General features: G+C 38.2%; 1 protein-coding gene across 5 annotated transcripts in view; it reads left to right on the forward strand.

Moving 5' to 3' along the window:
* ICE2 (interactor of little elongation complex ELL subunit 2) overlaps positions 1–24,846 on the forward strand; it is a 46,359-nt gene that overhangs the window by 9,110 nt on the left and 12,403 nt on the right. For 4 of the 5 annotated variants that reach the window (XM_067534744.1, XM_067534748.1, XM_067534749.1 and 1 more), the window contains 8 exons: positions 1,793–2,060; positions 4,783–4,902; positions 9,188–9,322; positions 9,650–9,772; positions 11,421–11,580; positions 15,623–15,807; positions 16,255–17,215; positions 20,434–20,612. In XM_067534744.1, the coding sequence (XP_067390845.1) occupies positions 1,793–2,060; positions 4,783–4,902; positions 9,188–9,322; positions 9,650–9,772; positions 11,421–11,580; positions 15,623–15,807; positions 16,255–17,215; positions 20,434–20,612 (2,131 nt within the window). The remainder of the gene's footprint in view (positions 1–1,792; positions 2,061–4,782; positions 4,903–9,187; positions 9,323–9,649; positions 9,773–11,420; positions 11,581–15,622; positions 15,808–16,254; positions 17,216–20,433; positions 20,613–24,846) is intronic. The other variant, XM_067534747.1, reaches the window with a different exon arrangement.

Raw genomic sequence — 24,846 nt, forward strand, 5'->3', positions numbered from 1 at the left:
CAGGGGTTCAGGAGCCAAATTAGCTGTTAACATTACCCAAAAGAGCTACAGTAGAGTGAATTCATTGTTTCATTTACTATTTTTTATATATAATTCTCGCAGCAAAATGACTGACCAAGCATTCTGCAATTGTTTACTAACATAGTAAAAGCATCCTGATTGGTTAATAACTTATATTGGTTAATAATTAAGTCACACACTGTTTTAATATCATGTGCTGCAAAGAGCCACAGGAGACATGTTAAAGAGCCACTTGCAGCTCCCAAGCCTCAGCATGAGTGTCACTGATGTAACTGTATCTCCACTGCTATGATGACACCCCTCACAACACACCTTTCAAGATTCTTGGGTCCTACACGTGCCTATCATATGTAGTGTACCTCATTCAGTGCACTACACATCCCAATAACAATTATGTGGGTGAAATGAGATAAACACTACACTCTCGAATGAACTCTCACAGAAAAATGATAGACAAAAACATATCACCTGTGGGTGAACGCTTTTCACAAAGTGATCACTCTGTGTGACCTCTCAGCTTGCATCCTCAAAGGAAACCTGCACAACACCTTAAAAAACAAACCTAGGACCTTAAATTCATAATGTTGCTAGACACTAAAATTTATGGCGTGAATAGGAACATTGGATTTATGGCTTATGAAAACAATCTGTAACCCACTAATCCCCCATCTCCCCAGCTTTTTTTCCCTGCTGTGACTAAAGAGGTATTACTGGGCCACTTCACTTTGAATGGTCCCTTGAAATCTGTGTTAACTACTTATGCTAAAGAATCTGTTCCTTCTTGTGTTTAACTGTGACACTCTGAGTACATTTCCCAGACCTGAAGAAGAGCTCTGTGTAAGGCCTGGTCTATGCTACACCGTTACGGCGACGTAAGATGCCTTACATCAATCTAGCAATGGAAGTGTCTTCACTTAAATTTGGCTTCCCCCGATGTAAGTGCCTCTCTATGTCAACATAACACCACCCCCTCGAGCAGTGTAGAGTCACAGTCAATTAGGTCGACACAGTGTCAGTGTAGACCCTGCATGCTTACGTCAACTGTTACTGGCTTTCAGGAGACATCCCACACTAACAATACAATTGGTACAGATACTCCTTGTGAGCACATGCACTGCTGACACAGGAAGCCAACCTTGCACACCCACAAGTTATTTAATAGCTGCAGTGGTTGAATGCAGATGTAAGTTAAGTCGACATAATTTTGTAGTATAGACATGGCCTAAGCTAGAGGGCTTGTCTCTCTTACCAATAGAAGTTGGTCCAATAAATTATATTACCTCACCCACCTTGTGTCTGTAATACCTGGGACCAACACAGCTACAACAATATTGCATACTTAAGTAGCAGACAGCAGATGAGGATCTGAGGCCTCATTCATAGCGAAGATATTTCCAGAACAAAGAGGACCTGTGTTTTGTGATTGGCTCTCTCACGTAGATATCTAGTGTAGCAAGTTATTGTGTGTGTTGTTTCCTGGAAAAGTGGAGTTGATCCAGTAGAAATTAGGACCAAATTTTTCTTCTTTAGAAGTCAGTGCTGAAACTCCCATTGGTCCTAGGATTTAACTGTCTAAATAAAGCACAGAATAATAAAATGTAGATGGTAGAATGGTGTTATAACACCATAGTTCTATTCATTATGATGCATTTTGCCTGATGATTGGAAATCTTAAGGTCTTCTGTGACTGCCAGCCTCAATTTTCACAAATACCGGTCTTCATGTGAAAAGTGTAAATTGGAAGTTGTTTCACTTATTACTTCTCTTTCAGACATACAGAAGAAAATGTAGAAGCATCAGTAAACTCTGTAGAAGATGAGAAAACATTTAACACGCAGGCTGCAGCTCCAGCTGAGGAGGAAGTTAAACCCACGTCTGATGAGAATCCTTTTCCAGAGCCCAGAATCCCCTATCCTTATGTCTCTAGTCTGACTGAGAAGGAGCAGAAAACATATTTATATCTGATGACTAAGTACTCAAAAAACCCTACATCCTACCACTTTAGTGCCATGTATCAAAGAGAATATTCCCTGTTTTTGGTAAGTGTTAAAAATTGTTTTTTCTCCTGATATTCTTTGCTGTAATAATTTAAGGAAAAGTTTCTAAAAGTCGTTTGTAGGTAAAAAAATTTGATTGTAATTGTAAGTCCTTAAACATTTCCAATTTCCCACGTTTTCTTTCCCCAACAATGAAACTTGGTTTTTTTAAAGATAACTAAAAGCGTACATTGTTGTTTTACTGAGGATTTTTTGAGGATAGTTGATAGTCACATTACTCTAAAAACATAGCTGAATAGTTGTCTTGATACTTTACTGTCCTTAAGTCAGTTGCTACGATGGTAGGTATAGGAGGAATGAAAGTGATGAATTGACCATAAACTAAGTAGTAAGTGCGGGACACTTGTTGTATGATTTCATAATGTTTTAACAGTATTAGAAGTTAAATACATCGTGATGGTTATGTCCTCCGTTGATAGGGTTACTGACCAGATGGATGGGGGGAAGCTGTAGACATGGTATATCTTGATTGTTAGTAAGGCTTTTGACACAATCCCACATGACTTTCTCACAAACTGGGGAAATGTTGTGTAGATGAAATTACTATAAGGTGGGTGCAAGACTGAAAGACCATACTCAGAGTAGTTATCTATGGTTTGCTGTCAAAATGGGGGATCTAGTAGGGTCCCAGAGAGATCTGTCTTGTGACCAGTACAAGTCATTATTTTCATTAATTACTTACATAATGGAATATAAAGAGTATGCTTATATAATTTGTTGATGACTCCAAGGTAGAAGGGGTTGCCAGCAGTTTGGAGGACAGAATTAGAATTAAAAATGACCCTGACAAATTGGATGATTGATTTAAAATCAACAAGATAAAATTCAGTAAAGGCAAATGCCAAGTACTACACTTGGGAAGGAAAAATCAAATGCACAACTACAAAATTAGGAATAACTGCCTAGGCAAAAGTACTGCTGGGATTTATAGGGCAGGGCTCGACAAACCCTGGGTGCCAGGTCACCATGGCGCCTAGGAATTTAATTCTGGTGCCTAGTCTTTCTCCGGGGAGAGCGTCCGCTGTACTCCGGCCCAGACACCACTGCGCCCATTTGGCAGGGCCGAGAGCAGTGAGCGCTGCAGATGCTGCGCTCCAGGCAGGACGCCCTGCCGCTGGGCCCACGTTGTGGGAGAGGGACTGGGTCAGGAGGGGAGAGCGGGTGCTGCGTTCCGGCCAGGGTGTCCTGCCGCTGGGCCCACGTTGTCTGGCTCCTTAATTTTTGGGCTGACTCCTAGCTGCAGAACAAATTTGTCGAGCCCTGTTATAGGGGATCACAAATTGAATATGAGTCATCGTTATGATGCAGTTGTGAAGAAGGCTAATATTCTGGGGTGTATTAACAGGAATGTTGTGTAAAATACAAGACGTCATTGTCCTGCACTGCCTGGCCCTGATGAGGCCTCAGCTGCAGTATTGTGTCTAGTTTTGGATGCCACACTTTAGGAAAGATGTAGACAGACTGGAGAGAGTCCAGAGGAGAGCAACAAAATTGATAGGTCACGTTTTCTAAACCTTTTATGAGGAAAAGTTAAAACAAAAACAACAAAAAGTGAGCATGTTTAGTGTTGAGAAAAGAAGACTGGGGGACGACCTGATAATCATCTTCAAATATGCTAAGGGCTGTTATAAAGAGGGTTGTGATCAATTGTTCTCCATGTCTGCTGAAGGTAGGACAAGAAATGATGGGTTTAATCTATAGCAAGGGAGATTTAGATTAGATATCAGGAAAAACATTCTAGCCATAAAGATAGCAGCTTATTCTAATGCTTAACTAAGAGAGGTTGTGGAATCCCCATCAGTGGAGGTTTTTCAGATTAGACACTCAAGGTTCCTTCCAATCCTACACTTCTATGATTCTGTATGCTGCTTATATCTTAGGTTGCATCCCATAATACAAGCCTCGCTCATTAACGTCATCTGAGGCCTTCATGTTGACCTTCAGTACTTGCCATAGCAATTATTCTCCTCACTGAAGGAGTAGAAATGCACAAATATTCACTCAGTTCTTATTCTTAGCAAACCTGTTTTAGACAATGAGCTATTTCCTTTTCATGCTGGGTGGGTGCACCATTAGAGTTGAGTTCTGCAAGTGGCATAAACTGATTCATTGGCTATTGCTGTGGCTCCATTGCAGTGATCATCCTACAACTTTCTGATTTATGGCAATTCCTCTCTCTTACATTGTGACAACGGGTATACCTACACTAGAAAAATTAGTACCCTTTTTTCAGCAACTGTGCTAGTGCAGTATTGGTAGTAGAGCTGTAAGTGCTAACATAGGCAGGGCTCATTTCAGCTGCTCTGACAATACACATGCATCACTCTCCTTGGTTAAACTACCAAGATTGGTTAAGGGGAGGGAGCGTCTTTTTTTAAGGAAATAGGCTCCAATCCTGTGTGCCTCTTTTGTGTTGACTTCTTTTGTGAGGAGGTGTACACGGAACTGCCAGTGTAGAATATCTAGTGTGACCTGGACCATAGTGTCTTCAGTTCTTCACCCATACACCTGCACTGCCTTTCTAGACACGCTTCACTTCTTGTGCAATTTAGATAACCTGCTGGATGCAGGTAGATAATGAAAGGTGTAAATCTAGCCTTTACAATAATGGCTCATCTTTACAATTAGTTACTAGCAAGAGAAAACAAAGAACTCCATAACTATCTTCAAAATGAGAATCTTTTTGTCTCCTTTCTTGTTTCAGCAAATGAAAGAATTTGTGAACAATGAAATTGCAGAATTTTTGAAGTTTGCACAAAATGCAGCAAAGAGTTGCGCTCAGGATTATGATACCATCACTGAGGATGCACTGCTTTATACTGAGGTAACAGAAATGTTTGTGTATTCATTCACTCATTGAATAAATAGAATACAATATTGGGAACAAAATCAATAACATACTGGTCAGGGATAAGCAGACCTGGACAGTATAAATGCAGTAAACTGAGGTAGTTGAATATAAGTACAGAAATGTACTTTGCTGTCAGTGAAGCAAGTGACATAACCTTGTTCGTGGCTATCATGGATCCACAAGTGTGGTGCTCTTGAACAGCTCTGGAACAGTCCTTGGGAGGGACCCCTTCAGTGTACCAAACCCCCTGGGGTCACACTCTTTCACTAGAGTAAGCCACTTGGCTTCACTGCCTCCTTGGACCGAACCTTGGAATCTTCAGCACCCCCATGTACATCATGAGCTCCCTCCAGTGAGTCCACCTGAGTTGGATACCTGAGAGAAACGTATCCCCAAAGGGAGCAATGCAGCCCAGCTTCAGCATCTGCAGTTGTAAACTCTCAGCCAGTGTTGTAAAAATAGTAGAGTTTATTAGTGTTTGGAAGACATCATAGAAAGTTCTTGGTTAACATAAAGAATAGAAAGTTGCAGCATGGTCTATCTTGAGCAGCCCCGAGCACTGAGCCCTCTGATCCTTCTTTTGTCCCAATTCAGGGAGCGCTTCCTGCTTCCAGCAGTCCACATTTAACAACCCCACCTGGCCCCCTCATTCGTCCTTTGTTACTTTGGCCGTCTTCAGCCCTTTTTTCTCCAGGGGGTCAAACATGGCTGGCTTCTTGTGGAGGGGTGTGCCGTCCATGGCCATTAGTTGCTAAGTACCAAATGTCCAGGCATTTGGAGTGGCCATTGTCTTCTCAGACTCTCCATGGACAGGGGCCGAGGCCCCAGACAGCTAGGCATCAGTCACACCTGGATCCCTGGGTCTTTGCAGAGTAAACAATTACTTTTCCTGCCACCTAGTTAACCATGTAACAGATAGAGGAAACTGGGGCACACACAGTATTCATACAAAATATTACAGAAAATTCCCACTCAGCCACAATGGCAAGACAGAAATTACACTTTTAAATGCACTTAAATTAATCGGGTTTTCAAAAATAGATATGCTACTGGCTCAGTGTCATATAGTGGATAATGCAGTGAACTATGACATGGAGTATCCATATGGATTGACTCAGCTGACCAGGGACTGAGTCTGATGTTTTCTTGAATTCTGAAACAAAAGAGAAATGCACTTTTATGTAGAGCTGTTATGGCTGTAATTTAGTGATGTTACGCAGGACTGGAAAAGGTTGCCCAGAATATAGGAATAGATAAGATCTTGCTATACCTGCTTAGACCCACACTAAACTGATTAATCACTATTAGAGAAAAGTGAAGGCAGTGTTATCTATCTTGTCATATGTCATAGTGAAGTAGGGTGAAGGCAGCCTTATATTAGGTCCTAGGTATCTTCTGTTTCAGTGGTACATATTCCTTCAGTATTGTTAAATAGTGAATGGCAAAATATAAGAACATCATTGTTTAGGTTTGATTTGCCTTTTCAAGTTGAATGAAGAATATGAATGGCAAGAGCTGAATTTCTGCCTCATTCCTGCACAAATTTGCAGTGGGATCAGAGGGGCCCTGAGTAAGAAATTGGCAAATATACATTTTAGTTAGAAGTTTTTATGTAGTAGAGATGAAGTGGAGAAAGTATTAATAAAATAAACAAAACATATTGATAATTGTGTACCTTTCTGGTAGTGACTTACCTTGATGTGAAATAGCCTAGTATTGTGTTAGAACGGTAAACTCTTCCAGATCGAGAATGTGTTGCTAATCTGTCTTTTATAGCACAGAGCACTGTCTTGGTCTATACATCATCATCATCATTATTTGTTAGTGAATAGTTATTTTAGCTAAATTTGGTAGTAAGGCTGATCTCATTTCATCTTAACATTTTCTTGCTATATAGTTACTACTACACAAGACAGAGTTGCTCTGTAGTTGAGAAATTGTTTGGGTAGATACAATGGTTAGAATCCATTATAGCTTTATCATCATTGTTTCAGAAAAGGAACAGTAAGAAATAAAAACGTGGATCTGTTTAAAATTGAGATTAGTTTTAATTTGTTATATACCTTGTTATATATTGTCTATTGTTGTAATTTGTATCCATTTTTTTAAAACAGAGGACCCTACTCTCTGGTCACAGAATGTGGCTTCAAACTTAAAAATTCCTCTATGTTCTTTAGTCTGTAGTTTATATTTAACAAAATTACTTGCCTGCAGTCGTCTTTGAAGCAGCAATTGTGGACAGAGAATGGAATAATTTTTACTAGGTGCAAGTAATGAATTACTAAGGTCCCTTAGTACATGATGTGAAACTAGTGTAATTTGTCTCAGCATCCAAGGTTCATGTGCAAATGAATGTGAGTCTACAGGGGATAATTCCCCTACTCTTTACCCTTGCATCCTTCACCCCATATAAAATAGATACCAAGACAAAGGAATGATTAACAGTGTTTGAATCCACAGCTAGAAGGTTGAGCAAGGGGTTGGACTAGATGACCTCCTGAGGTGCCTTCCAACTCTATGATTCTATGATTCTAAGGTTGGACATGCACCTGAGCCTACATAGAAAGTTGCTTATTTGGTGAGAGAAAGACTTAACTAGTTCAGTGCAAACTCTGCCAAGAGTTTCTTTTATGATAGGCCTAAACATGTATTTACAGATTATCTGAATTAAAAGTCTAATTTTTAAGTACTCTTTATGCCTTCATATACCACAGCAATAGTGATTATTACAGCTCTGTAGACTTATTGTATTAGTAACAGTAAGTATTTATTTCCATTCTACCCAAAACTAAGTTTTCTGAGAGTTTTTCCCCTCTCTGTGCTAATTCCAGTAGAACAGAACAACAAACATACAAATGACTTAGTTAGGTTCTTAAAGAAGAAAAAAATGACACGTTGAACTTATTTTTTTAAAGGCTTTTAAAATTGGGAAAAACATATGGGAGATAGGAGTACCTTAATCTGTTTCTCTGCATTGTTTATTCCTGCCTCATCATCTGCAGAACCCCCCCAAAACAAGATCATAGGAACATTTAGCCACTTTTGAAATTATAAACTCTTGGTAATTTATACAGGAGAAAAACAACAGCAAAAGACACCCCCCACTAAGCACACTTGTATTCTACACTTGTTTTGGGTTTGTATTCTACTTTGTTCTGGGTTTGAACATTGCCAACATTCTGAGGCCCTGATACATAATTAAGGCATGTCGGTGCTACCACAACACAATAATAACTGAACGAGTTTCTCCACTTCATACTGTTTTTTCTTATCAAGACCTCCTCTTTCATTTCCCTAAAACAACATTAATCTGAGCCTGTCTTCCTTGGTTCCACAGTACTTCCTAGTTTTATGGATCAAAGTAATCTATAATGTGGTAAAGTACTAAATGCTTTTATGATAAATTACAGAATATACTTTTTTACTCTATTCTGCCAATTGATTAATTAGTTAAATTGTTCAAATAGTATTGATCTAGTCTATCCTTTCATAAATAAACCCATATTGACCTTTGCCTTTGATAAAAGAATAAAAAAACATCTGCAAGTGTGAAAATTATTAATGTTTCCAATATCTTTCCCCTAGGGAACTAGGCCTGCAGATGTGTAATTTTCTCTATCCTCCCTTGGTCCCTTCCTAAATATGGAAAACTAAATTAGTTCTTTTAATACCTCTTTTAGTCTTAAGGCCAACATATAACTTAGCCAAAGGCTTTCATATTCCCTTACTAGTTTCTTCAGCATTTTGGAATTCTTCCATGTTTAGTGTGTTTCCACCTCTTATAATTACAATGGCTAAATTATCAACTTTCAGCAATCGCAAAGCTTTTTTCACTCACACCACATTCATTCAGGGAATCATCCCAATATCTGGTAGCTGCACTATCTTATTTGCTGCACTAAATTAATCTATAATTCCTGGAAACTTCAGAACAATCCTGGTGGGTTGGCAACGTTGTTATCTGAGCACCTACCCACCTCGTTTCTGTGGCAGTGCTTTAAAAAAACAAAAAGCAGCCTCTTACCAGCCTCCATTTTTCCTGTTTCCTTTTGTAACAATATGTTAAACTGAGTTCTAAAGAAGAATAAAGAAATATTTTGAACTAATTCGTTCAAAGAAGTGGGTGATACGTACATGGTTTTTCATAGTTGAAAATATAGGCATATGTAACTTTTGCAGCAGCATTCTAGTTTTTGTGAAACTGTTATGGAAGATATTGATACACAGACCATGTAACACACCCTTTTTTTTTCTGTAGCAATTTTTAAATGCTTGTATTGGACATGTGAAGAAGTACCCTGAATTTTATGTACTCCATGAAATCACCAGTATCATGGGAGGCAAATTTCGCACAGAATTGACCTTGAAGCTGGAGAAAAATCTTCTTGCATTGGTAAAATATATATATATATATTAGTTCACATATTATTTACTGATAACTTGAATTAAATATGCATAACATTATGTAATGCTACACTGATTGTGATCATTCTTCCATGCTTCGACTATGGGTTACAATTTGCAAGATACTTTGCTTAGGTAATAACTAAATTATCTTGGAGATTGGAATGTAACCATTCTATATGAATATTTTTAAAATATGAGAATCTTTAATTTTTAGAGGGCATTTATATAAACAATATTTTCATCCTAAAAAATCTAATATAAAATGTCAACACTGATGCCAATACATTTCTGATACTGCTTTATTTTATTCCAGGGAAAGGCAAGATTTGTTAAAGTATGGTCACCTGCCATGCATATGCAACAACAGCTATCTGTAGATTATAAAACGGTAGCATCTGTTGCAACTCCAGAACAGAGAGCTTCTGCTATGCACGATGTGAGTAACATTTGTTGTTATGATGTATGTAGTAAGAGAGACATTTTATTCCCATCATTCTTTTTAGTGGTGCATGACCAATATAATATTTCTGTAACAGCAATCCTACTACCATTTTTAAAGTTTGGAATAGCAGTAACAGCATGATCCGATGCTCACTGCAGTAAATTCCATTCACTTCAATAGATGTTGGATGAGGCCCTTAGAATGTGACATATTTGGCTATTTGTAACATCTAATGAATTTAGATAGAGCTATTGTTTACACTACTCTGGTTAAGGATCTATTTTTGTATTCATTTTAAATGATCTTTTTGTATTAAAATTTCATCCTTGCAATGTGTATGTAATATAATAATATATAATAAGAAAAGACTTTGATTATACAAAAAATAGTTTACACGGGATTTTTTTTCTCATTATGGGAATTGATTTAATAGTGAATATAAATTCAGTCTTTGAGTTAAACAATTTATTAGGATTATTTCCTGAACAGATATCTTAAATTATTGTTAGTATCCTTACATAAACAGTGATAAAAAGCAATTGTCTCCTATCATAGATGCTGTGTGATGTGGCTCTTTAAAAAAATATTTATTCTGCATAGCTTGTTGTACACTAATATAGGAGCTATGTTCACATATTATATGCTGACCATTCAGGAGACCCAGAAATTTTAGAGGCTTGGGGCTTTGAAATGTCTCCAGAGGTGCAAGAGGAGAAGTCAGGATGCAAGCATTAACTCGTACTGTGGTTCATCAAAGGGTAGTCCTGCTTCTCTGAACCACATACAGTTCATTAGCAAGAACCCTGGAAGACAGTAGTTCCTCCTTCTCCCCCCACATTCTTCTACTGTCCTGAACTGCTCCTGAGTTTCCCACATTGACATCTCTGATATTTCCAGCTCCCGTCACCTCATCACCCAGTACAAATTCTTAATGCTCATGGAGATCCACAAGCATAATTCCTGGCAAATTTTATAATCCTAATTCTGTATTTCTTGGGTTTATCATATTTGAAAGCTAATATGTACTCAGACCACTGATCTGTGCCTGCATATTTAACTTCACCTTAATTTTTTTCATGTGGGAACTGTTGTTAATGCTATTTCTGGGCCCATAAGGTGATGACATCCTTCTAAATGTCATGGATACAAGAGCATCCTCTGATATTCTAATGAACAAGAGGTAGTGATGCTCCATTGAAATTGACTCTTCAATGTGTTGTCTTATTATCCGTATATTTGTGATTTATCTGACCCAAAGTACTAATTGTGATGGTGTGTGTTGGGGAGAGAGGAAGAGAAATGTGTGTGGGTTTGTGTGTGTGTGTGTGTGTGTGTGTGATGCAGCAGTTTATTTCTTTTCTTTGTTCACTTTCTCCCTGGTAATTCACAATAGCAGTAATCTGCTACTGGATATAATTTTTTATGCTACAAGGTGTCTGTAGTGTTCAGAGAACATTTCTGTGGTCTTGCCTAAAAGTTCCTTTGATTCTGATCTGCCCATCTTAATGTTGCATTTGAACACTTGTTTTCAAATGTTTTTTTATTCAGTAAATATTTTTTTAAACGATGTTATAATTAACTTGTTTTTGCTTTTTAATGTTAAAAATGTCATTTCTTTCTTTCTTTTATTAATTTGTTTCAGGACATTAGTTTGGACCCAAATGCTGAAAAACTTGCTTTAAAATATTGTCCTCAAGTAGTTTTAAATACTCAGTCATTATTTACTTTGTTGAATAATCATGGACTAAACTACAAGGAACAGTGGGAAATCCCAGTTTCTGTTAAAATGATCCCTGTTGCAGGTACGATATGTTTTTATACCAAACTAATGCTGCTTTTGTCCCCAAAGTCATCTAACAAGGTTTGTGTTTTTATAGTCTCTTTCCAGAGGTACACAGAGAAGAGAATTTGAAAATTCTTATTGTCCAAATAGTCTTTCCCTACTGAATACTTGTGCATTGATTCCCTGTAACACTAAGAATTATTAGCCAAATAATGTGTGCTTCTATTGTGGTTGTGTGTGTAGGATTACTTAGGTGTTTCTTTTGCACCCCACAGCTAGTGTTGTAGCTTAGGATTCTTTTTAATGGTCTCTGATGTAACTTCTCAATAATCACACTACACATTAAGCCTTCCATTTAATTAACCTAAGTGTGAAGGAAAAGTTGGCAAGTTACAAAACCAGTTTTGTACCTTAATGAGAGAATGGTAATAGATGTTTCATCCAGAGCATTCTTACTTATAGAGCTTTTCAAGTTTTGTCAAGTCAGTTTCCCTAAACACACCCACACCCACCCATCCACCCCCAACAAAAAGATGAGAAGGGGAATATAAGAAAATGGTGTTCCTTATGGGTGGGTAATCATTTTAAACAGCTCCAGGATGGGATTGTGGCTCTTTCCTTGGGCATACGGAGTCTGGTCCACATAAACTAATTGGAGAAGGTGAATTAGAGGCACCATCATCATAGCTAGATGTAGTTTCCCCCTCTTTCCGGGTGACAGGAACCAGTGGCATACCCATTAGAATGATCAGGCAAAACCAAGTCTATGATGTAGGATTAATTGGTAAAATCTGAAAAATACCATGGCCTCAAGTCTATAGGCTTTGACATTCATGATTAGGATCAGAAAATAAAGAAAAGAAAAAAAAATTAACACAAAATAGGACCAACAAAAGCAAAGAGAGAGATGAGCTGAGGCTCTTTTGGGCCTTTAGGATGATTTTTAGACTTTATCAGTCCATTAAAAATTTCTAGGCTGTTTACAACAGTCTTTCCAAAAGTTTATAGAACATTTTCTAACTGATTTAGGGGCCAAAATCTCATTTTCAAAGGGGATTTAAGCACCTTTTGGCTTCCAAGTGCTTAATCCCTTTTGAAAATGAGACTGAGCCCTGGTCTACACTACAGAGCTAGGTTGACATAAGGCAGCTTACATCGAACCAACTGTGAGCGTCCCCACCAAAATATAGCTCTCACCAATGTAACTCGCCTTCTAGACTGAGGCATAGTGCGTAAGTTGATGTAGTTAGGTCAACACAGTGTCAGTGTAGACCCTGCGTTGCTTACATTGATTGTTGCTGCCTTTCAGAAGCCTTCTCACAATGCCCCACACTGACAGTTAAGTTGGTTCAAGTGCTTTTGGTGGGGACATGCACCAGTGACATGAGGAGCGCAGTATTGGATGTGCAAGACTTATTTCAATACTGTGGTGGCTGTAAGTCGATGTAACTTAGGTCAATTTAAGTTTGTCATGTAGACATACCTTAGGCTTATGAATCTGTTAAGTGTTGCAATTCTGAGTGCACTAAATGCCTAAATACCTTTAAACGTTTGGGCCTAAATTGATTACCCTCATTCTGTTAGAAGTAGCCCAAATCAGTTGGACCTGTTGTCATGGCCAATGTTTTCAGTTAAAAATCAGTTGAATTAATGTAGTTTGGCTAGAGTTATTAATTCAATAAATTCATTTAAGGAAAAATGGCAAGGCAGTCTTCTACAATAATCTGGAAGTGAGCCAGCAAGGAAATTTCTTGTTTTGTAAAGAAAAAAAGGTTTAATTGCATTGCAATTATCATAAAAAGTGAACTTGAAAAAATACCAACTACTGGAGTTTGTCCTCTGTTCTTAAGGAGAGAAACTGATAGCAAAATCATCTGATAGTTTTTAGACCATGTCCCACCTTGTTACTGAGAATAACAACATCCTCTAGAGGGTATTGCAATTAATATTGAGTTTGGACAAAGCTATTTTATATCATATCATTGCAATAAAATGCTCTCCTGCTTTTTAAGATTGTAAACTCTGCCCTTCATGAAGTAAGCAAATTTGTTCCTTGCAAATTTTATAAATTACAGTAAGATAGAGATGATATCGGAGAAGTGATTGTAGAATAAGAGAGTGAAGTCCTTTCAAGCTTCAGAAAAAAACTTACTATAGTTTCCTAAAACGAATTAGCAAAAAACGTCATGGAATTGAAAGGGCCAGTGTTACATTATAATATTATATAAATAATTTGTTAGTAAAAGACACGCCTGCCAATAGAAAACAAAAGAACTCGTAGTTTAGTCTAAACCACTTAAGTCATGCAAATACAAATATTTTTGTTGGCAGCTGCATCCTGACAGGAGTTTGAATATAGGCTTCCCCATTTTTCTACATGTCCACTACCACCTTACCATTTTTTCACCTGGTTTCCTTCAGTTTGAAGTTAAAATGTTGTCTTAATATGTCAATGGATTGTGAATTTCACATCGTAGATATTGGTGGAGATATGGAATCTCAAAATAGTGTGAATAAAAAAATTTTTTTCTTCCATATTTGTTGAATACCCAAGGCAAAGAATTGGCAGTTGGATGGGCAGAGCAGTACTTTGTCCCACCTCCCATCACAGTTGCTAACCACGGGCTTCTACTTAGCTCGCAGCAACTGCCAGGGTGTGAATCTATCCCACAGCAGTCTACCATGCATTGTGTTCAGACGGAGTCTGGTGCTGTGCACTAAAAGTTCCTTGGTGTGCTTTAATCTACTCCCCGTTTCAAAGTGGGATAGATCAAAGTACATTACAGAACTTTTAGTGTGCAGCGGCAGGGTCCACATGGATACTTAGGCTATGACTACCATACAGACCTTACAGTGATGCAGCTGCGCCAGTGCAGTGCTGCTAGAGCAGATGTTCTAAACCGATGGAAGAGAGCTCTCTCATTGACTTAATTTCTCCAGCTCTTGCAAGCAGCAGTAGCTATGTCAGCAGGAGAAGCTCTCTCCCAGCACTTAAATCAGTTTATTCAGCCCTTATTCACACCCCCTGAGCAACATAACCTATACTGACTTAGCTGTAGTGTGTACATAGCCTTAGTGGGCAATGAGCTGGTGCAGGATAGATTCACACCCCCGCTTGCTATCAAATAAGTCTTCATGTAAACAAGCCCTAATAATGGGAATTCCATACCAGGGAGGGAGTTGCAAGAGGGGATTTGAAGAAGTGAATACAAATATCTGCAAATTTCATGTATTTGTATATGAAGCATAATTGTCTGATCTATAACTGTTTAACTCAATGCATACCTATTTGATGGTTTTCACTTTAATCCGAGCCCACAGAACCCTAAATTAACACGTCGTCATTTAAAGGGCTCCCATCATGTGATGTTTTTAAGCAGTTGGTCTTATTCTCTGAAATTACTAAATTATTACATATACTTCTTAAGGTAGGACCACACTTTAAACAAATATGATTTTGCAAAGATTCAGTTCACTGATTTTCTTGTAAAATTAACTACATTTTCAAGGGTATTTCCATTGTCTTCAGACTGTTGTGAATGATATGAATGTTGCACTGAAGGCACAGTCTAAAAACAGGAGGGCATTACAGCTGAGTGTAGCGAAGGATACAGTTTAGGCTGCTGAACATCCCTTTCTGGTAATGAAATATGAAATGGAAAGAACCGAGATTGAGTCTGAGAGCCCTGAATCAATGTGTGGGTTTGGCAGTTGGAGAAAACATCTTTTTTGCAAACTAAACATATTTGATATGGGAATCAGTGAGATATAATGAGTGCGAAACCCCAAAATGCTAATTTTACAAATAAACTTTTCAAGATAGAAAATACTGCACTTTAAATAGTATGAGAAACTGAAGTAAACTGTCAACACATTGCATATTTCTACCATAGGGTCATAATAAATTTCACTTTTTCTAGATGTGTGTGTCACCCTTTTTAATTTAACTGTAAAATGGTTTTGGTCATAAGTGGGAAGGAGAAAGTTTAATATTTAAATTACCTGTCTAATTATTTTTCTTTAGCGTATGGGAAACATAATCCCTTTTCTCCTCTTAAAAGGTGCCAAACCAGTCAAAGTGGTTTATATTGACTCACCACTTCCAAAAAAAGAGATGACAGTGAGAGAGAAGAACCAAATTTTTCATGAAATTCCGCTGGACTGTCTGACGTCCAAAACTTCATTTATTCCGGTCTCTGCTGTGTTGATGGACAATCCATTTGAGGAAGATATGTTTCAGTGGAACGTATGTAGCTGTCTGTCTTTTCAAAAATATGCCAGCTTATTTCCTTGATCTGTGTGTTCTGCAGTAATAATGGAGAGAACCTTGTTTTTCTCCCAATATCACTGAATTATAGAATGAGGTTTTGTGAATGTATATCTCTCTCCTTAAAAGCTTCTATCCAATGTAGTCTGGTTACAGATGTGTGCTCTCTTTAAAAATATTTATTTGTGTGGCTTATATAAGTGGCAATATTGTTTGTTCCCTTTACTCATATTTTGAAAGGCCATTGTGACTATTAGAGATAGAGGTGTTTTATACATAAATTACTGAAATGATTTTCTTCACATCTTCAAAATAATGTCTGGTGGCAACAACATTTTTTGCCTTTCTCTTGCATTGGATTTAGCAATCTGTTTTACTTTGCGTGACACACTTTATTGTTGATTAATTTTTCTTTGTTATATGAAGATGCCTCCTGATACTTGTCAATTAAGGAGGATTCAGACTCCTGACCACAAAGATCTAGACTTTGCCAGTGATGTCACAGAATTGGAGACCTTTGGAGCAACATCTGAGCTCTTGAAGACATCCAAAACAGAAAGTACTCCTGCTAACGTATGTAAAGTTCTATCAGACAAACTAAAAATAGAGGAACAGTTGGTTTCTACTGTAAGCGATGGTGCTGAAGAGGGAAGAAGCAACATTAATGAGCATGGATATTCAACATGTAGTAATATGCAGAATGTGAACAAGACTCAGCTGCCGTCATTGAATGGTGATGTCAGGTGGACTGATTCTGAAGAAAATTCCTCATTTAAAGGCTTTGATTCAGATGAAGTTGAGTTAAATGATGAGCAACATGGTACGGCCACAAACGAAATATTGGACAGTTGTTCAAAGTTAAATAGTTGGGCTAAAACTGATAGTTTCAAGAGAGAATCTGAAGTTGCGGAAGCAAATGAGATTCCCGTTTCTTGTTGCAATAGTGACACTGATGAAGAACGTTTGATTATTGACACAGAATGTAATAGTGGGGAATATTGCAAAGCAACTGTTTTCAGTTCTAATCCAAATCCTCCAGCAGATACTTCGAAATTACCCTCCCCGATACAAACTTCATCCAGTAGCTTGGCTAATTCTTCAGAGAGCCCAGACAAGAGAAAAGCTGCTTCCAAAAAACCTTTCAAAAGGCTGTCTAAAGAATTTGATCCTCTTGGACAAATTTTGAAAATGCAAACTGAACTCCTTAAACTACCTTCCCCAAAAGCTCCTGAGCAGCCACTGGTGAATTGTGATAAAAGTTCTAAACCTACAAGCCTTGTGCCACCACCTTCAAAACCCACTGTAGCTTGCAACATGGAACCTGCTACAAATGCTAGCAGCTTACCTAAACTTACATGGACTTCACATTTTCAGGATGCTGCAAAGCGTAAGTGTTGCATTTAGTATATTCAAAGTTAGTAGGAGAATTTAAGAGAAGGCAGCCACGGAAGCCTTAATTCAGTCCTGTTGAATGCACTAGTGGTAGCAAATATGTTAACTTTTGAGGGTGGCGTGGGGATGGCGCTTGGAATAGCACTTTGTTGTGTCTGAGCGAGAACAAAAACCTTGGGTGCTCTGCTTAAATGCAGAAAATCTGTGTAACTATATTGATCCTTGATGGATTCTTTGTCTGTCCATCCTCTGGGCTCAGTTCCAAGTTCCTACACCTCTTTCCTTCAGGTAAAGCACCCCTTCTGTGGCCTGGCTTAACAACCATCAGTATGTCCCAGATACTTCCCAATAGGCCATCACAGCCCTCTAATGTTCTTTCATCTTTTTATGTTCCATTCAATGCAAAGCGGTGGAAGGAGGTTTGCTTTACTGTAACAAGTGGTGCTTTTCATTTCCAAAGGAGTTGTCTAATCCTTTTGTGGTGAAAATAATTGTAGTGGCGTTTGGGTATTTGTGACCAAATATAGAGGTGGGCATTGTACAACTGGTAGACAATAGGACATCATTTTTTTCTTATTATTTTTGGGGTTAATGCTTCTGGCCTGTGTGCTAGCAAGCCAGGGATCAGCTGAGCAGTACTGAATGGAAGGGGAAATCCTATAACTAAGAAGCAAGTGATAGAGTGAGGCAGTGGTTGAAAGTTAGCTCTCTGAGTGATGCTGGCAATAGTAAAAGGGAGGAAACCTGCACTTAAACTGAAATGAGGGCTTAAAAGGTAGTTGCATTGACACCATTTTTTTTATCTGAATTTTCTTCTTCACTCTACGGGTATGTTTACATTTCCAGATCAGGGTGTAACTCCCAGCTCGAGGAGACATAGCTGCGCTAGCTCTGATCAGGCTGGGTGCTAAAAACCAGAAGCGTAGCTGTAGCTTCAGAGACGCTGGGTACACATTCAGGACGGCTATCCCTCATGCCGCCACACACTCTCTCTCTCTCTCTCTCTCTCAGTCAGAGTGGGTATGTCTTCTCCAGCGGGGAATTACCCCACAGGTGTTCATACCTGCCCCCAAACTGAGAGGGAGGTGTACAAATTTGTTCTCTTAGTATCTTGGCTTTCACATAGGAAGAAAATGGAATTCAAGTGTTTGGCACTTAGGACTTCGATTTCTCTAGCTATGCCAGCAAATCAGTATTGCTGGAGAAGTTAAAGTACTTGTGCCGCCACTAAGTACATGAAAGAATGGCAATCAAAAACGTTCATTACCATATGCATGTACAAATAACCATTTGAGATGATTGAAAATCATACAGCAATTCTGATAAACCTCCATATATTTCTGTATTCTTTTGGCAGTGGGCCTAGAGCAGGAACACAGATTATTGATTAATCTGTGATTCTTTTCAGTTACATGACTGATCACATACTCGGAATAAGTGATTTTGAAATACCTATCTTGGGATGTATATATCTTTGACCATGACTTTAATGTTGATATAAATTTAATGTTTTTTCACAATACTATATAGCAACTGTGTTTTGTTTTGTTCTAAGATTGGCACATATTTCCACCTTTCCCATCTGTTACACCTCCTTCAGATAAATGATTGATAAATAACCCCGGAAATGTTTATATTTGTTTTTGTTTTTTAAAATATATTAAAGAGATGCTGAGTGAAGTTTAACTTGCTTACCTAAAAGGTAAGTTTTGGGGACTAAACAGGTTGACGGACAGCCCCTTTGACAAAGGTTCTTATAAAAATCTCTTTAAAATGTACAGGTATCAGTTTAAATTTGATTTTAAAGAATTGAATGTGACACTTGGCCCAGAGATACAGGGACAAAAGTAGGTTTGTATGCCATCTTACAGCTCCTCAGTTCTGGGGTCAATTAAGTATCTAGCACTACTACATGAAGGTAATTCTCAGGAGGCATCATAATGGATGTTTTGGTCCTTTTGTGCCCCTGGTGCATAGGCTGACTATCAGACCTGAGTGTATGCAGGATGTCAGCATTGGAAATATGCAGTGTGGTTGTACCTGTGTGGGTCCCAGGGTATTAGAAAGACAAAATGCATGAGGTAATATCTTTTATTACACCAGCTTTATTGGTCAGGGAGACATTTGAAAGTCAATTTTCTTATTTTGAAGCATAAATACGTTAAAAATAAAATTCAGTAACATCTTGCCATGGGCAAAGAGCTTCACAAAATTATACATTAATTTAGCAGCTGCTGGATTCAAGATCTCAAAAATGTCTTTATTTGGGATCTGAAACCTAAAAGAAAAGAAATAGAGACAAAGAACTATGGATCATATGCACTGAAGGCAATGAAAGCGATTTAATCTAGAAGTCCTACACTGAGAGATGGCAGTGCCAAAAGAACATTGTTGCTGTGTTTGAAACCATCAAAAATTACACATTATTCTAAATCTATGTAGGTCCAAGAAAGACATTCAATTTTATTCATTGCAATTCTGTATTTTAGAATTCAGGTAGATGCATTTTAGACCAAACTGACGATAAGCCTCTGTCAATAAGAACTTCCATAGCCATACAACCGTGGCACTTTTAGTACAGACATTTCTCCATGTGAAAAGAAGTACTATTTTAAGTACTGAGTCATTTTTGAGGTCTTTTAGTCTTTTTAAGCCTATAGCACTTGCCCTCAGCCATGGGTTTGGTATCCTGTCTACTATGACTGCAGCTGCATACAGTATTCTAAATCTTTCTCTCAAAATCCTAGTAAATCGCAGAATTAAATTCACATTCACTACCTTCTGTTTCCATAGATGATAGTATTTGGGACAGAATCTGCCATGTTATAGCAATGTAAGTTCAGCGTAACTACTTTATCTTCAGTGGAGTTATTCCAGGTGTACACTGGTGCATCAGAGGTCAGAATCTGATCCTCCATTTGTATCAGAACAGAAGCTTACTGTTCTGTCTACATACGAATAGCTGTGACTAGGGTAAAATATATGCAAGCCTTTAGCCGAATACTTTCAGTAGTTATACAGGATTGCTGCGGAAATGTTATGTATTTCAAGATAAACCAAACCTAGAACAAGTGATCCCTCTGGTTTGATAAGACAATTTTGCAAATCTCTTACTAAAAGATAAAATAAAACATTTATTTTACTCTGAGAGAAAAAAATCTAATTACTTCCTTGTGAAGATTATATGAGTCTGTTTTGTTTTATTTTCTAAAGGATTGCTCCCAACTGAACTTAAGATGCTTGTTGAAGACCATTCAGAATACACAGCTCCTCAGGATGGCAATCTTGTATATAAATTGTTCAGTCTGGATGACCTGCTGTTACTCGTGCGTTGCAGTGTGCAAAAAGTAAAGACAGGACCGCGATCCAAAAAAAAGAGACAAATCAGAAAGGTAAAGATCTTGCATTTGTTACCTTTTACACGTGTGCTTGAATGAAACTTGTTCTATTAAAATAGCTTTATTTAAAGTGCTCTAAGGAGATAAAGGCATTGCTTCAAGTGCTGCAGTATTGTTTGCACACGTTTTCTTCTCTAACATATTTCATCCAGTCCTCACTAATATATACATTTCTATTTTGTTCATTTCTGTAATCGTCCAATTTCTATCCATTGAGCAATTATTTTCTGGAGGGAGAGAGGCAAGGATTACTTTTGACTTGTGTAGCCCCACTTAGTTCATGCATTTAAGTACTTTTGGGTCTGATCCGTCACTATTTACTGTGGTGACACTCCCGCAGTGGGAATTTGGTCTCAATAAGGCATGCAGTGTAATGTCCTGTTGGCAAAGATAAGCCCCATCCTACAAACAGTGACTCATGTGAAGTTAGTCAATGGAATAGTCACTTGAATAGAACTATGCACATGCTTAAGTGTTTGCAGGATCAGGCCTGTAAATCTGAGGTTCTTCATGACCAGAAGTGCTTCCTTTTACTCTTCATGCCATCCATTTCTGGTGTTTCAGATTATCATATTTAGGACACACTTGTTTCTTGAGATTTATGAACCTCTAGTCTTTACTATTCTTGTTGATGTTATGTTAACTGCAAGTTTGATTTTTTTTTAACGCAGTTCTGGTGGTGTGATTGCAAATGTATAGTCCTCATAATTGCAAGTACGCAGTGTGACGGCTGTATTGGTTGGAGCAAGGAGGCTATGAGGAGGAAATGCAGTACATAAAGGACAATTTTGTGATTTAAGCTTAGGATCAGGTGTTAAGAGATTACAGCTCTATTGCTGGCTCTTTGTGTGACCTTGAGCAAGTAATTTAATCTCAAGTGTATCTCAGTTGCCACACCTGTAAAATGGAAATAATTGTAGTTACCTCACAAGGGTTTGTGAATATTTGTATTTAAGTTGCACTGAGATCGTAGGAAGATGGCACAGAAATGCAAAAGACTGTTATTTTATTCATCATATACAAAAAAAAAACCAATCCCTAGATTAGAAGAATGTTCAGGTTCCAAGGTCAAACGCTCAAAAGTTAGGAATTGCATATGTACAAGAGGGCTGAATTAAGGGTGCACAGGCATCCTTTAATTCTGGCATTTCTTAAGTTTTTAGTGTTTGACTTTGCAACCTTAATATTTTTACCTTTTATGAAAAATATAATTTACTCATTTAAAAAAAAAAAAAAAAACAAAACAACCAAGAAAACATAAACCCACCTCCTCCCCAAAACAAAACACTACAACCAGAAATGCCGTGTTGTGAGGACCGTACTGACCCTCACATGAATCATCAGCAGGGTTGGGACTTTAGATCCACAGCATAAACATCTTGACCTCTGCATCTTATGGAGTAACTGGCAGGAGTAGGGTCTTCTCTAGGTAAAACAGATACCAGATGGGGATTATGAGACACACCTTTGCTAGTGGCTTCCACAGATAGTTGCTTACATCACAGGAGCGTCAGGAGTTTTGGATTCAATTCTGGTGGTTGGAGATGACTATGTGCAACGGTTATAGACTCTCTCTTTCCCTTCTCCTCCCCTTCTGTCCTCCTCCGCTCCTACCCTTTTCCCAGCTTAACCCGTTCCTCCTCTGTTTTTAGCCCCCAGTCACCATATCCATGTTCCCCCTTCTGTTCCTCCAGCCAGCCTGTCCCTGTCCCTACTCTGCAACTTAACCCTCTGCATTTGATTCAGACTTTTTCCTTCTTCTCTATACTGCTTTGGCACCATCAGAGGGAACATTGAAAGTACAGAGAAGACATTCTCCCTGTTCTCAGTTTTGATGCTCAGCATCACAACAGATCCCAGGAGCTGAGTGGAAAAGTTCTGATTCCCAATGTGAAGGTGTAGCTTGCTCAGTGTAGTTGGCATTGGAACTCTATGGCGTGGTCATGGAGACAGCATATTTGGGGGAAACTTGTTGCCATCCTCAGACAAACCTGTACAGAGCATGTGCAAATGATTATTTTCAAAGGCAAATACAGCAAAATTTGAGTGAGTTTTCATGGAGAAAGGAAAAGGTAACCCTCTGGCATCAGAGTCACCTGCCTGCCAAATTTCAAGTCCCTGCTCCAAAGCAATGTGTGTAAGTGTGTTTTAACTTGAGAAAAACAGCATATTTTCCCCCAAACCTATTCGGAAAACGCCTCAACTGTTGCTGAAATTTGAAAATCGACATGAGGCAGATACAGGGAATTCCAGCTGAATGGTCCAAATTCAGCAAAGTTATAAGCAAATGAACCAGGTTTGTAATGGAAAGTGGTAAACAACCTTAACTATAAGCATTGCGGCCAGCTCTGCCGGCAATTATTTCAGGAGAGGGCTTTGGTTTTCCTGTGATAAAATTGGAGTAGGGTTTTCACTAAAACATCAGGGAATCCCGCCTTCTCATCTGGGTTGTTCATGCTCTTTTTATGCTACGGAGAACCCCGCCCATGTAAAGCTATAGAATGTTCGCTCCTCCTTCCATTTTGCATCTTGTTTGAGGAGAGAGAGAAAACTGCACTGGCAGATGACACATGCTGTACCAGACCTGGCAGCAGCGTCAGAAGAGCTTTTGTATAGCCCGCAGTGGAGAGAAGGTAGCCCAGGCTGGTACAAGCATGTCGCTTGGAACTGGTATTAGATTATGTTGAATGAAATGAAGTGAGGAGAAAAATCTTAAGTGGAACTTTCTCATGTCACTCCTTCAGTGCTTTGTCTCTTCTTGTTTTCCTCCACTTTGCCAATCAAAGATAGAGGTAGTCATGATGGTTTGGGAACAATGTGAGCAATGATCCTAAACTGCTAGAAGGACTGGAGGAGGCCATAGAGTTTCCCAGAACGCAAAGAGGGATGGTAGGAGGATTCTGGTTTACAGGTGGGTGGAAGATCATATCTGTGTTCCAGAAGGCCCACAGCCCCACTTCATTCTGTTAATAAAGCTGCTATGGAATGTTTCACAGCAGATTGTTGCATTTAAGAAACAAAAGTCTGCCTCAGCATCCTGGGAATTCTTAATATTCCTGTGTAGACTTTACCTAGCTGGGAATCAAAAGCTTACTGTGAAATCATCAGGAGATTCCTGTGTTTTGAGTAGATCCTCTAGTCTAAGACTTTCATTTGATGAACTTAGCATGTTACCTCATGCCTGAAAACACATACAAATTGTCAGATTCCTGGAATATGTGAGCATATTGCCTATCTCTTAATGCAGAATTCATTCTATATTATGGTTTGATTATTTCCTAAGGTTCACTGATAAGAAACATTATTTGGAGGAGTTATTGCTGTTTACATACTAGTTCATTGTTTGTAAATATTCAAAATTAGCTACCTAGTATGTTGCTTAAATCCTGATGATGACTGCCTTTTGCTTGTTGCTAGGTTATTGCACATGTCCCTCAGGCTTTGAGGGACAGTAATGTTGGGGGGAGGTTTATGTTAACAGAGGTTTTAGCATCTCCCCAAAAGGGATAATTTTTGAAGTGTGTTGATTTGGGGGATTCCCAGGAATTTAGTACTTGCACTCCATTTCAAATCTTAAAAATTAATAATTGCTTTGTACTAATAGTGGCAGAGTCTTCCATGGGAAGGTTGACGTGTAGATTAAAAGGAAAACATGATGAGGCTCTTCAGACTTCTGTCATTCTCATTTTGTCAGCTCCTCAAGGCTTCTGCTTTCATTCACAGTCATAATGATAAGCTCTGGGATTTATTAATAGTTGTACTTCCAGTTGCTGAAATTGAAAGTTGTGCATACATACTCTAAACTGCTGAAGAAATTTGGGGACGGGAGCTTTATTTCCATTCATTGTAGGTAAAAGGAAAGCTGATGTTCTGTGTATTATAAATACAGAAAGTTAGTGTTAAAATGGAAATATTTTTGGATTTTAAATAGGGTCTTGGTATACAATATGTATAGCATTTTCCTCTCCCTCTAATAAATTAATTCAGGAACAGAACAATTCTCTAATTTTTCTTGAATTCCTGGAGGTGGCAGCAGATCGTAGAAACATATAAGAACTTTACCTAATCTGGAATGTATATTAGATTGTCATTTGTTTATACATAAAATCTTTCTTAGGTCAAAAATATAAGAAACAGAAAAATTAGCCTTTCTTTAATATAATATTTGTTTAAATGTACAGTGTGCATTTCAAGTAAAATGTTCTGTTGTACCAAAATCTTGTGTAAT

The sequence above is a fragment of the Emydura macquarii genome, unplaced genomic scaffold (assembly GCF_026122565.2).
Source record: "Emydura macquarii macquarii isolate MOO-44397 ecotype Brisbane River unplaced genomic scaffold, CSIRO-AGI_Emac_v2 contig_3451, whole genome shotgun sequence".
Lineage (NCBI taxonomy): Eukaryota > Metazoa > Chordata > Testudines > Chelidae > Emydura > Emydura macquarii.